We start from the raw sequence: 13,641 nt of genomic DNA, 5'->3' as shown, positions 1-13,641 counted from the left end.
GCAATGAGTGAATCAGTTATCTGCTTCCTTGACTTACAGAGGATTTGACTCAAGTTGCATAACCATATGCTAGAAATCTCCGCGTATGTCTGTGTGTGTTAGAGCTATAATAGCTGATTGTCCTCAGAGATTGTAGTTTCATCTTGTTAGGCCAAGTAGCAAGCAAGAGTGGCTGCAGACGTCCTCATGAACTGTGACTCAGCTTGAGTCACAGCAATTCAATTCTGAATGAAGTAGAAAAAGAACTCGCTGCCTTCTGAAGAGTTTTGGTTCCATAACATTATTATGCTTTTGAAAAAAAGAGAGGATATTTTCTGATTCGCAGATAAGTTTCTATAGAGTAATAGAATATGATGAAAGGAAAAGCTTAGTCAGAATCAGGAAAAGGTGTAGGTCAATAAGTGCTACTAATAAAACAAGAAAAGAAATCTAATGAGACTATTGCGTGAGATATTACGATTTGATTCAACAACAAAAAAAAAAAAAAAAAAAAACTGAAGACAATTAGGCACAAGATATTTGAAGAGAACTGAAGCAAAGCGAAGAATTGTAGTCAAATAAGAAGTTCTACCAGCTCCAGGAGAACCCAATAACAACTAGTTTACTACAAAATCTGGAGCTTTCATGTTTAAACCGTCTACAACTGAAATGAAACATTAGACTTCTGCATCCAATTCCAACTGTTTCAGACATAGAACTAGGAATGACAAGGATCACTAAGCTAGATATCATTGGCTTTCAGGCTTTGGTGGCTCATTGAGGTTGAAATCTCGGAACACATTGTCTGGTTTTGTACTGCTTTCAGGTGATGCTGCAGGCGAAGGGGCAGCAAGGTTCTCTGGACCAATCCAATGCTTCCTCATGTGCCCACCGAGCGCCTGCCCTGAAGGGAATGTCAGATTGCAAATCCTGCATCGATGCTCGGCCGCAGGCCCTTTCGAGAAATGATCAACAAATTCATCATCATGACTTGGGCCAGCTTGTTCAGCTTCATCCACCACAATGACTTCCTCTGCAGTGTTTTTGTATTTGTTATGGCTAGCTCTGTGCCCACCTAATGCATGGTGAGTAGAAAAGCTCCTGTTGCATTTCCTGCATTGGTATCTCTTACCGCCCATCTGCGGGCTTTCTTCGCAGACTGATCGAAGGACTCTGATCTTCTTTCTCTTTTCATTCTTATCCAATGACGACTGGTGGCTCGATCTTTCTACATCTTCAGCACTACTCCTGATGTTCTCTGAGTAGCTGACATCCATCACCTCCTCTTCTATGGTGTCTTCCTCGTTGTCTATGGCTCTAGTTCTCCTCCTTCTAGGCAATGTATCAACTTCTTGATCTGCAACTGGTGAGACACAACTACCTCTACATATATCCAGAATAATTGTAGCAGCAATAATCGCTTCACGAGTTGAATTATCTACAGATGACTCTGAACAACTCTTCACAGACACAATCAGCTGGTCTCTCTTTGGAGTCGCCCGCTGACGACGAGGAGCAGGCATTGCTCGTTGTTGCGCCGCAGGATCTGCACAGCGTTGGATCTTCTTCATCAATTCCGGTGGTGGATTCACCCCTCTATAACCTTTGTCAGGATGGCATCTCATGTGGCCATACAATGCCTTAGGCAATAGGAAGGTCTTGCCACACTCCACACAAGTGAAAACCGTCTTACCTTTGCTATTGCTATTAAAAAACATCCTCAGGTAATATGCCTTCGGCTACAAGCTTGATCTTGGATCTATTGATACCTTTAAGATGATCTCAGCTTGGAAATAACTTCGAAACTCTTCTATCACAGTAGCTGGTTTTGCTCAAATCTTGTCAGTTTCCTACAATGCCCAAAAGCCATAATCAAGAAAGAGACAATAAAAACACCTTCAGTTTCATCCAAAGAACGAAAGAAAACTGAAACTATTATTAAAAAGATACCAAGAACTAACGTTTAAGATCAAAGAAAGAGCCTAAAACAGCGAGCATAGGATCTATCAATCAAAACAACACAGAAAACCAAAAAGAAGAAGAGGAGATGGTATGAGGAGCTTAGATTCAATCCGGACAATAAGACCCAGAAGATTTTAGCGATAATCCACCTGACAGATAAGAAAAAAGAAGAAGAAAAAACGTCACCTTTACAAGATTGAATCTAGAACAAGAGCTGCATGATCGAGATAAGCTGGAAAAATGCAAAAAGACCCAGATTAGAGAAGATGGTAATTCGAAGGATGAGAGGAGCAGCTCAAAAGCCAGCAGCTTTAAGGCCTATTTTACTCTCTTTCTCCTACCCAGTGATGAGAAGAGCACTCTCACACAAGAGAGAGAGAGAGAGAGAGAGAGAGAGATGATTTCGGGATTACAAAGCGTTCGAGGTGAAGAGATTATGCGACGAATCTTTTCTTTCCATCTTTCCTCCAACAATAAATCTCCTCGTCGCGCCAATCTCTCTGTTCCTTTCCATGCGTTAACAATTTCGCGTCTGGGGGGTTTTTCTGCTACGCTGGAGAGAAACCGATTCCTCTCAGAGAGCAAATCACTGCCGTCCGATGCCACCAAGAAGATTCCGATAGATTTGAAGCCTTTTTTGAAAAAGGATTGCAATTAGTATTCTCTCTCTCTCTCTCCTCTCTCTCTCTCTCTCTCTCTACAAAGATAATTTACCCATCTTCGTCAACATTAAATATATTTTAACACTCTCCAACGTGACACTTAACGCCTAACAACAGTTAATTTTAACATATAAAAAACATTAAAATGTCCCTTTTACTGTATTATCTTTGGACAGAAAAACTAATAGTATCCGAGTGAAAATTCTAGACCCAACTACAAATACATTAAATACATTTAAATGCTTTTTGCCATTCTTATGTGAACTAATGCAATGTATGAGCTAGATGTGGTGAAGTAGAGAATGCATCTAAAATTGGAAGATGAGTGAAGTAAATAGGTAAGCATGAAAGTATGTATGTATGTGTGTGTGTGTGTCTGTGTACATAAGCATATATGTGTTCATATAAATGTAATGTATTCAATGAATCAATGACTTATTAATTTATTGCTTCATTGATTTTTATATAATAGGAAAGTGAGCTTTGATTCTCCAAGAGAGATGCTCTCTTTGCCCATATTCAAAAGTTTTCTTCTTAGTTTCCTTTTTTATTGCCTCAGAGAAACCAGTAGAGTTATATACTTTTATATATACACTGAATAGGTGTTAGCCTTCTATACTTTGACTCATCTAGCAATGCTTTTGGAATTTGGTTTATTTCAGTCATGCGTTTAAGCTTACAAAAATGGTAGGTTTTCTTTCCAAGAATACTTAAGAGACAGCTGAAGACAGCAGTAGAGCAACATAGAGTCAAGGAAGATCCATGTTTTTAAATAGAAGAAAAATAAGACGATATGTTCTTCCAATGCTCTTCTGTTTAAATTAGTAATGTATCTATAACACTATAACAGTCTAGAAAATCTGTCTATAATTTTCGTAGCAGTTTCTGCTACAAATATAATTTATGAGTTGGTATTCGTTATATCTCATGATCAGTTAGGTGCACCATTAGATAAGCATTGATTACACTCACTAAAATCCTACAATCCCCTAATTTCTTTCCTAGATATGATCAAAATCTGTAAGGCACACGCGATAAACGCTGGAAAAGCCTCTGAAGAAAGTAATCAACATGAACAGTCAGTGTTAGAAAAGAGCAATCAGCAAAGAATTTTACGCAATGGGCAAGAGGCAAGCTTTGACTGAGCAATGCTGCATCAAATGAGTGCTTAAATCAACCTGCACCAGAATTATGCTCAAATTAAATCTTACCGGTCAAAGACCATGACTTGTGAGTGATTCCATTTGCAGCTGTATTTGATACATTATTTCACATGCTTAAGCTTGGAAGAGAAATTAACAGCGGCATCATTAAAATTCTTGCCTTCATTAACCTCCACCAAGGCAACAAAAATCTGTTGAGAAGTACAAAATTTCTCAAAACAAAGTATATGCACTTCTCTATGGTACACAAAACACTGTTTTCTTAAAGTGATATACAGCAGCCAAAAATAGATAATAAACAGAGAGCAGAAGTCATTTTTTCAGCTTCTTTCCTCTATGATTAAGACTTTACAAGTTTACATCAACAAACTACTACGTTTTACATTCACATACATAGGTAAAACATGTCAGAAGCCGCTGACACTTACTTTCTGTATTCAAGCATCTCTGGGCAGTAGCGATTGGAGAGTACTTCTACTTGCTCAATAAACGGCCTCTCCTTGTTCCCACCTATGTGGCGAATCATTTGGTTCCAACGTTTGCGGCAAGTCTCTCCGGACCTGAGAAGAGATAGACCTCTGCTTCAATTAAATCAAACAATCGATGGAAGAAACGGGAGAAATGAATGAGCATGGTGCTCCACAAGAGAGCAAAAGATACAAATTTCACATGATTACACAGCTTTAAATCTAATAATGAATGTGAAATTGTGAATGCTTCTTTTTCTGCTCCACTTAAAACAACAAAGAAAAACAGCACAACAAAATAAGCTCATGGGTATATCTGTAAAACCAGCTTGTAAATTGGTTTAGACATTAGCTTTGAGAGAAATGTTGGTCAACTTTATCTCATATATGATGAACAAAAAAAGAGGGAAAAAAGCACAAGATGTTATCACGTCATCCTTAAAGCACACCTTGTGGAGCTACCATCTTGTTCATAAACTGCAAGAATACCGAATCTGGAAAAACCTCTTACTAGCTCTTTACATCTTACTGCAAGATCTAGAGCTATAGCAATAAAAGCAAATCTAAAATAAATAAACTTAATCATGAGAGATGCCAATAACAAGCACCAAGACAACTTCTTACAACCAAGAAATCCTATAACACGGGAAAGAAAGGAAAAAAAAAAGAGATGATCCTTGACTTGAAAAAACATAGAAACCAGGGATGCTCAATCTGATGCAGCCAATGCCAGGGGAGAAAAAATTTCTGCTGCCATTTGTTCAATCAGCATAATACTCAAAAGGTTAATCTTAACTCAATAGGCACTCTTGAGAATAGGTGTTAAACATATTCACCAGAAACATCCTTTTGGTCCTAAGACCTCTCCTTGGACATCAGAGCAAAGCAAGTTGACATGCAAGCATGCACCTAGAAGGAAGACCATTTCCCTAAACACCTTGCTGACTATATAGAGACTGCCTTAGTAGATTTCAGCTCCAGTTAAATACAAGGCATATTCTTGAGGTTAACCTACTGTACACATTATAGATGTAGCATAAAACTCATTAAATGCTTATTTACATCAAATGCATCAAATTAGTTTTTGAAAACAAAAGCAATTCAATAATATAAAATGACTTTTACCTATGTTCAAGGAGATTGTCCCAGTCAACATCTTCAACACAAGAAGCATCTATATTTTGAAGCCTGTGCCAACATGCAAAATGATGTAAAGAAAGATCAGAGACAATCTTACTTGTAGTGAAAGATAAAGATATTATTTATCCATATAACAGAATTCCTAATATCAAAACGTAGTTGGCTAAGGCATATTTAAATAGTTCTTAACCACCACCTAATTATCTCAACATTCTCATGCATGTACATGCTTCTTCAAGAGAAACAGTTACAATTGCTGTCAAATGTTTAGGTAATATTTATGTGAACGTAGAAATATCCAATATCCTATATGCAGCCGTAGTTACTGGAGCAGCTACATATATACATTTTTATACCTACAAATAACATATTCTGGCTCATAGTTATAGCCAAATTTATAGCATTGCATATATGTATAAGCCTGATCAATTTCTAATCCATCAACAGCATGATTACACATATATTCTCTAAGAATGCTTTGACAATACTGATCTTTACAAAAGACAATAAGAAAGTAAGCATGATACTAAGAAAGGTTGCAGCATTACGCCTCCAACAAGTGGTAGTCGTCTGTATCAGCCCATAAACCTTCATTGACCAATGATGATGACAATCGATCGTACCTGAGGTCAAAAAAAAAAATATTGACAATCAATAAGCAACAAGTGAAGCTCGGTAGCTCTGCCAAGTAGTCACTTGAATCATAAAAGCAATACCACTACGTCTACTACAGGACAAATCATGAAAAAACACTATTAGTAACGCGAGCTAGATACACATCTATAGTCTATACATCATAAATATAATTCCAAGTTTCAGCTGACCCCACCCGATACGGGCTCTCCCTCTCTCCCCCTCTCTTCTCTTCGTCTCTTTTCTCTTCTTTCTCCCCCTCTTTCTTCTCTCTAATTTTTTTCCATTTCTCTCTCAAGCCTTTCCCTTCCTCGTATCTTCCTCTTTCTCTATTTTTCTCTCTTAATCTCCATTACTGTAGCATATTAGTTAGAGAGACAAGAGAGAGTGGAGAGAGAGAGAGAGAGAGAGAGGGAGGAATAGATTGAGAGGGAGTAACAGCGAAAGAGAAAGGAGAAAGAAGAAATGGAAAAAATGAGAGAAAATTGCTTTCTAGCAGTAAAAGAGGAAAAGAGAGAAGGAGAGAGAAGAAATGAAAAAAATAAAATCAAAAAAATAAAATTTGCCATGCATAAGAGAAAGAGAAGGGAGAGAAAAGAAAGAATTTTTTTTTTTGCCTTAGCAATAAGAGAAAGAGAGGGAAGAAAAAAGAAAGAAGGGAAGAAAATGGAGAGCCAACTTGGTATTCATCAAAATTTTAAGTTAATATATTTTTTAGTTTTTAAGCTTTATATGTGAGTAATTATTATTTTCTTACCATTTTCTTAATCTTTTTTATAAATTTTTGCATATTTAAATAATATCTAGAATTTTGTTAATTAAAAAATAGTCCGACTCAATATGGACAGCTGATACGACTAATACGTATTATTTGTTTTATGGCCGATCTCGAGTTCTAACACCTTGATCTTAAATACACACAGAATCACCAAAGTTGGCTAATAAGGGGTTTTAGTACAATTTTTTTAGGGTATAGACCCTATAGGTCATCATAAACCCAAGTTATTCCTTTCAAAGATTTCTTTAACAACAAAAAAAAATTCTCCTCATTTTAGAAATCCTAAATCTTCGTATGTTTGTTAGCCTCACTTCAACAAATGAAGATTTAGAGAGGTACTTCTAATAGATTGGATAATATAACTATGAACATGCCTAATGTAGTACTGAAATTTTAGCAACACTCATATATTTGTGTTGAACTCCACTCCCAAAAGAACAGCCTTATACATTAAATAGAAAAGGAAACTGAATATAAATATAATAGAAGAATAAATAGAAAAATAGTAAATGAAATACCAACCACTTGACGCAGCAAGCTGACTGAGCCCGAGTAGACAATTTCTCACTGATTGCTTCCCAAGCAATATTATCCCTCAACTACCAAAATAAAAGAAAATTCACTACATCAAGGAAGAGGAAATGGGAAGTGTACAAGCACATCATAGAAAACAGATGCTACATACAAAAAGTCGATATAACTAGATCCATCGGTTCCTACTAAGGATATAATAGAAAAGGCAACAAAAGAAGGTGGCACGAAAAGAAAGAGAACCATGCCATGCTTATATTTTAATAAAGGATGCAGCAGGAGAAGAAGACAAACCATGCCATGCTTCGATTTTTTCTCCTCAAAGGCCTTCAACCGCAAATCCATGTTTACCAGATCAAACAAAGCCTGGTACTCCTCCTGAGACCAGGAGCCTGTCTCAATAGCAAACCGGCAAACAATTTCAGAAGAAAAACACATTCAAGGCTGTAGAGTTATACTTAATGACAGATATGGCAATACAGGTTTAAAATCTAACCAATTCTTTTCCTAAGAAGTTAGGACTATATAATAGAAGCCATTCCAAATTTAGAGGTACAATCTGATTACTATGAAACTGTGTAATCTAGGCTCCTCTCAACATCTTGTATTGTACTATATGCAACAGAAATAACAGAGAATAACATTATCATGATCAACTAATTTACCCTAATATCAGAAACATCTCAACTTTTGTGACAACCAGGTCAGTCTGCTATTTTGTTTGTATTTCCCCTAGTAATGTGAAATTACTGTACAACATTAAGAAACTTTTCAATCCACCAACTTTGAGAATTAAGACCAACAAAACAATATTGCCTGTAATAGGAGAGGCTCACCACCTGCTTCCCTAGAACAGTAGCAAGTTGCCCTATAAATGACGTAAAATCTATACATGAACTATAATAAAAGAAGCTCAAAAGGTTACGCAGGCCACCTGAGTGCCTACAACAGCATCTGAATAGCAATCATTATAAAACAACAATAACAACTGAGCACAGTCCAGGTTGTCTGAACTTAAACTGATATGTTTGTCAATACATCTAACAATGCAAGTGATCACTCTACTTTACTGTGCTTTCAGAAACACTTCCAGATTCTCCTGCCATACAATAGGCTCCTCTACAGCCTAGCTGGTCTAATTCAGGCCCATACCAGGATACCATTGCCCATGTAAATAAATCCTTAAATAATTATTGTTACGCCAATTTTGGGATACTTAAGTCTTAAACATTAAACTTCACTAACCAACTTTTACATGTTGGGATCAAAAGGTCCAAGATAACCCTGCCCGGCCCATGGCCACTATACCAGCCAATATACTTACTTTACCGTAAAAAATCATTAATGTAGAGCCAGTATTATTACCAATGCGAAAAAATAAGAATTATTTAGGTCATCTAACTTTTGAATCTACTTGCATGGTCTGAAACTCTAGCGAACAAAAAAAAAAAGTCACCTCTTGAGAAACATATGTTATGTCAAAAGTGAAACATTACTCTTAACCATGAATGGCTGTGCCGACCAGCACGGGGCGTGCCGAAGGAATACCGTGCCATGTGGCACCCCTCATAATAGCTTCGCTGCTCACCATCGACTTCGTCATCGAGCTACCCGTCGATGATCGACAATCGGCAAGCGATAGCGATGGCGATGGTGATGGCGACGGCGATGACAAAGACGACTGTGACATGGCCATCGTTGCTCCTAACTCCTAAGTTACCAACTAAAATCAGCCCCATCAAATGGAGAAGTGACTGGCATACAAATTGATGTGATTAAGGATGTCCAAATGGAACAATTACTTGTCTCATAATAATACACCGAGAAACTACTGAATTCCTACCCACATAGGGTTGCACCAAAGATCAGCTTTAAGACTTCAATTATTTAAATAATATTATCTTGGCATTATAAAATCCAGTAGTTTTCTGTTGATTTCTGACAAAATTTAAATTTGAAAGATCCAAATAGAGCATTTTAATATGGCAAACACAGAAATATACATGTAAGTGGAAAGGTACCTGATGATCAAAAGATACATCCAAGTAATTCATCCCTTCTAGTGCCAAGTACTCTATCTTATAGGGCTTCTTCTAAAGGATGACTATATACATAAAATTATAATCTATATAGAGAACATGGAAAAAAAATTTAGATAACGAGTGTACTTCAATCAAAAATGCTGAAATGGGTGAATTGTATTGCTAGAAAATAATGAAGAAGAAGAAATTATATACATGATAAGTTAATACTTAAGACACTACATAACTAACATAAGTACATTGCAGGATTGCCTGAAGATTAATTGGTGCAGCTACTTCTGAACAAACATTGAATATTTAAGGGCTAATTTATAGGAAAACAAACATAAAATCGACATGATTAAAAACTGCAACATACCTTTTTTCAGATTTGGAGGCTTTATTCTTCGCCAAGTATCTTTCACATGAATCCTATGTTTCCCAAGTTGATCTGCCAGTTTCTTCCAATTTGCACCATGCTGTTTATGGAACCTACATTGCAAAAGTGCAAATTCACAAGTGAAGCTAATAGATAAGTGTCTTCATAAGGTTGGATAAAAATTCAGAAGCACTACGAATGCATATAAGTTTAACACAACCAAAAATTAGGTTAATCTGCATTAGCAGCATTAAAATATACAAAGTTAAAACTTGTATTACCCAACAATATATAAAGAAAATTCTGTGGTGAGGTCATCTATTTGTAGGTTAATGGAGCTTAAGTTAATTCCAACTACAAAATACATATATTAGGTTTGTTAGCTTACAAACTCCATTGAGTCAAACTGTCACAGTTAGCTTTCTTTACCAAATTCCAAAAAGTGAAACAACAGACAACTGCGAATATTAAGCATGCCTCAGACCAAATATAAATCTATATACATGATAAAACATTAGAAGACATGAGAATTGAAAAATTAAACAATGAGTGTCTGATGGAGGATCTTAAGTACTTTCGAATAGCATCATATTCTTCGGGCTCCCATTTGCGCTTTTCACTCCTCTGAAGTAAAACATGTGCTCTATGATAGACAGCCCTGTAAGGTCTTTTAGGTAAGCAAGCCCCTATGAACCAAATTATAGAAATAATTAACAAATTGTCGGAGAACATACAAAAGATCTTTTTCAAAGAAAGGAGCTGACAAACTATATCAATTCCAAAACAAATGGCAAGCTGGATTAATTTGATCCTTCCCAGTCCAATTAAACATAAAGAGCTGCAGTAAGAACAAAACTATTGATCAAAGCAAAAGGTTAGGAATGTGTAGACATCATTGGTGAATGGGAACTCCAACATTGCCATTTGATATTTTAAACAAACTAGATCAGAAATAAGCATGAATCCCCAACAACTGGTCAAAAAATTTGAGAACTCTATCAGTGGGGAGATTCTTACAGCACTTTTTTTTATCTTATTTTGGTGTAAATAAGATGGCATCTGGGCCACCCAACAGTCGGACACCCTTTGGAACTATGCATGTGGAGAGATGTGCTATAAAATTGTGTTACTGGAGAAGCCGCTAAATAATAAGTAATGATGCTTAATTAAATTATCGTTTGTCTGACATAGGAAACTAAAATGGTATGCAATTTCCAGATTAACTACTACATCAAGATTATGAAACTCCAAATCACAAAAAGCAATTGATTTACATACTTTACATTGAAATGCAACAAAAATGTAAATCCCATGAGCAAATTAATATTTAAATGTTTCAATTCTCACCTATTTCCTTCCAACAATTTTTGACTTGGGGATGTTTAACACAATTGAGAATCATCTCTGTACCCTCCTCCCCCAACTGATTTGTCTAAAGAAAATAGAGAAAAGTGTCAGAAAAACATAGTCATGTTATTTAAAAAAAAAAAGGGGATGATACAAGAAGACAACAGCACCAGTCTGATGCACTACACAAAATTATCAATATATAAAGAAGCTTGAAACCACAAAATATTATATTTTAATATCATATGCCATAAGAAGATTTGAAACTTATTTCTCTAATATACATTTAGATCGTCCAAGAAGGCTTATGAGTTATGGCTGTTAGATACAAAAGAAAGAGTCATAAGTAACATTTATCAGTCCTTTCATATTTTTGTATAATCCAGGGTAGACTACAAATCAAAGATAATTAAAATGTATAACATTATCATAATCATAGACAAGAACAAAATCTATTTGGAACCAGAAATATCGACCTCCAATTGCTAATTCCATAATATTATGGACGCATGAAAGATAACGAACCTCAATGTAGTTTTGAATAGCATCCATGATCTTATTGTCTTCCTCTTTGGAGAATCGTTTACCTTGCACTAACTGTGTTCCGCCATCTTCTTCATGTTCGCTATCACTGCCAGGATTAAACACTTCTACTTTACTGGAAAAGCTCACTCTGTTTCCCTTCTTTGACCTAGAGGGCTTCGAACTTTTCTCGTCCTTCTCCATATTAGATGTCTCTTTCTCCTTACCTTTTGAAGCTCCGCTATCTTTTTCTCTTATATTTTTGGCAAATCCTTCTGATGCTAATCTGACAGTATCTAGATCTCCACCCTTCTGTTCTTTCCTTTTCTTCCTCTTCTTACCACTTGACAGTTCGGCAGCTGGTAAAAGCTCAGCACCGTCATCTACATTCTCCTTATCTTCAACAACAGTTGTCTTCTTGGCCTTCTTCCTCGGAATGTTCTTGTCGTTCTCAAACCCGACACTATCATCTGCAATTCTTCTCTTTTTCTCCTTTTTCTCCTTTTTCTTATCATCGAATCCTTCATCTCCTTTCTCCTCCACTTCCCCAGGGTCCTTCTTTACTATATATTCCACCTTTTCCCTCTTCTCCTTGGTTTGCCCCTTGTCTTTCCCGCCACCATTAACCCCTGCACCCGCATCTTCTTTCCCACCACATTCTTCCCTCTTCTTTTTCTTCTTCTCCTTCTTGACATCCTTCTCTACCGCTTGGCCTTCTCCATTAGCATCCTCTCTCCCATACTTTTCCCTTTTCTTTCTCTTCTTTTCCTTCTTGGCATCCTTAACCCTTACGTCAGTATCGCCTCTCCCGGGCTCCTCCTTCTCCTTTCTCTTCTTATCCTTCTTAGTATCCTCCTCTACCGCCAGCTGAACACCCGCCGTTTGCCCTTCTCCATGGACAACACCCTCCTCCTTCTCCTTCTCCTTCTTCTTGCGCTTCTTATCGTCTTTCGCCATAATTTTTATCCAAACTCGTCTCTTACACTACAAATTTATACTCAAATCAGAGCAACACGCATCAGAAATTGGAAAAACAAAGGAAGCCAACAAGAACGATCGATTAAAGGGTTCAACGACTCACGCCAAATCTGACAACCTCTTCGAGGCGGTGGATTGAGAGAGGTAAGAATCGTAGTTTTGCGACACTTGATTCGGGCGGGCCGGGCCGGGCCGGGCCTTGGGGTGGGGAACTCGGAACCTGTTTTCGGTCGGTCTGGTACTGGAAAACCAGGGAGGAGAAGAGGAGGAAGAGCGGCGGAGGCGGAAGAAGAAGAGAGGTGGACGACCAAGACGAGATCGGCGGCAAGGACGACGAAGGAAGTGGCGACGGCGGGATTCTTAGGGTTTTGCTTTTCCAATGGGTCGGGCCCGTGTCACCGCAACGGGCTCCGTGTCTCGGCCTGGGCCCAATCGGCCACGTAGGATATTTCTTTTCTTTTTAACATGTCCTCTCTCTCTCTCTATCTATATATATATATATAAACTTTTTTATTAAAAAAAATGCTATGATTTATTACACTTCAATATCAAGGGTACAAACTAAAGCAGATGGAAGAACATCATTCACTTTATTAGGGTATAAAATATTCTTAGTTTTACCAACCCCGGCTACCTAATTAGCTGCTTGATTACATATGTCAAAATGAGATATTAAGTCTCTGCACTTCAAAGCAAGGTTTTTGATACACCGAGAAGACTCCTCAGGATGGTTGATAGATTCCATCCGGGTGTTCAAATCACTCTCATAGATAATTCTAGCCAACTCCTTATTAGCAACAAAAGCTAAGAAAGACATAGTGAAAGCCATAGGCCTCAACTTCTAACAGAGACCTGACATGGTCTTTTCCAACAAACTCAATCCCAGCATATTACCGAGATTGTAAGCATCATTCACATTAATTTTAAGCACCCCTCTCAAAGGTTCTTTCCAACTTACCAGGACCTCCTATCAAGCCACACACTCTAGGGCTCTCCTCTATTCTCCTCAAACCACACATTTGATTTTAGCTTTCCAATTCATCAAGATCATAGCAGATGTACTACCTTTCAATTTGTTA

General features: G+C 37.3%; 2 protein-coding genes across 4 annotated transcripts; both read right to left on the bottom strand.

Moving 5' to 3' along the window:
• Positions 1–547: 547 nt before the first annotated feature.
• On the bottom strand, positions 548–2,465 carry LOC140774660 (zinc finger protein ZAT2-like). Of its 3 annotated transcripts, XM_073117737.1 has the most exons (3): positions 2,355–2,447; positions 2,128–2,173; positions 548–1,829 (listed from the first exon to the last, which is right to left on the bottom strand). In XM_073117737.1, the coding sequence occupies exon 3, from the start codon at positions 1,695–1,697 to the stop codon at positions 729–731; it is 969 nt and encodes a 322-aa protein (XP_072973838.1). In that variant the 5' UTR covers positions 1,698–1,829; positions 2,128–2,173; positions 2,355–2,447; the 3' UTR covers positions 548–728. The 3 variants fall into 3 exon arrangements, with proteins under 3 accessions (XP_072973838.1, XP_072973839.1, XP_072973840.1); XM_073117738.1 differs by having other exon boundaries at positions 2,128–2,465; XM_073117739.1 differs by lacking the exons at positions 2,128–2,173; positions 2,355–2,447 and adding an exon at positions 1,941–1,961.
• A 1,510-nt stretch (positions 2,466–3,975) lies between these two features.
• Positions 3,976–12,953, bottom strand: LOC140773966 (uncharacterized). The gene is made up of 10 exons (XM_073116766.1): positions 12,666–12,953; positions 11,588–12,568; positions 11,063–11,147; positions 10,290–10,401; positions 9,716–9,828; positions 7,610–7,707; positions 7,307–7,383; positions 5,922–5,996; positions 5,359–5,421; positions 3,976–4,326 (listed from the first exon to the last, which is right to left on the bottom strand). Exons 2-10 carry the CDS (start codon positions 12,539–12,541, stop codon positions 4,191–4,193), a joined length of 1,713 nt encoding a protein of 570 aa, XP_072972867.1. The 5' UTR covers positions 12,542–12,568; positions 12,666–12,953; the 3' UTR covers positions 3,976–4,190.
• Positions 12,954–13,641: the final 688 nt, after the last annotated feature.

The sequence above is a fragment of the Typha angustifolia genome, chromosome 13, assembly GCF_048772165.1.
Source record: "Typha angustifolia cultivar Huaian chromosome 13, ASM4877216v1, whole genome shotgun sequence".
NCBI classification, from domain to species: domain Eukaryota; kingdom Viridiplantae; phylum Streptophyta; class Magnoliopsida; order Poales; family Typhaceae; genus Typha; species Typha angustifolia.
The sequence above is the reverse complement of the archived record's forward strand: the minus strand, read 5'-3'. Positions and strand labels throughout refer to the sequence as shown.

Coding starts and splice junctions, on each gene's coding strand:
- LOC140774660 (XM_073117738.1), bottom strand. CDS start 1,697: ATGTTTTTTAATAGCAATAGCAAAGGTAAGACGGTTTTCACTTGTGTG.
- LOC140773966 (XM_073116766.1), bottom strand. CDS start 12,541: ATGGCGAAAGACGATAAGAAGCGCAAGAAGAAGGAGAAGGAGAAGGAG. Junction 9,829..10,289: donor GAATATGATGCTATTCGAAA/GTACTTAAGATC, acceptor TTTGCAATGTAG/GTTCCATAAACAGCATGGTG. Junction 7,384..7,609: donor AAAAATCGAAGCATGGCATG/GTTTGTCTTCTT, acceptor TTATTTTGGTAG/TTGAGGGATAATATTGCTTG.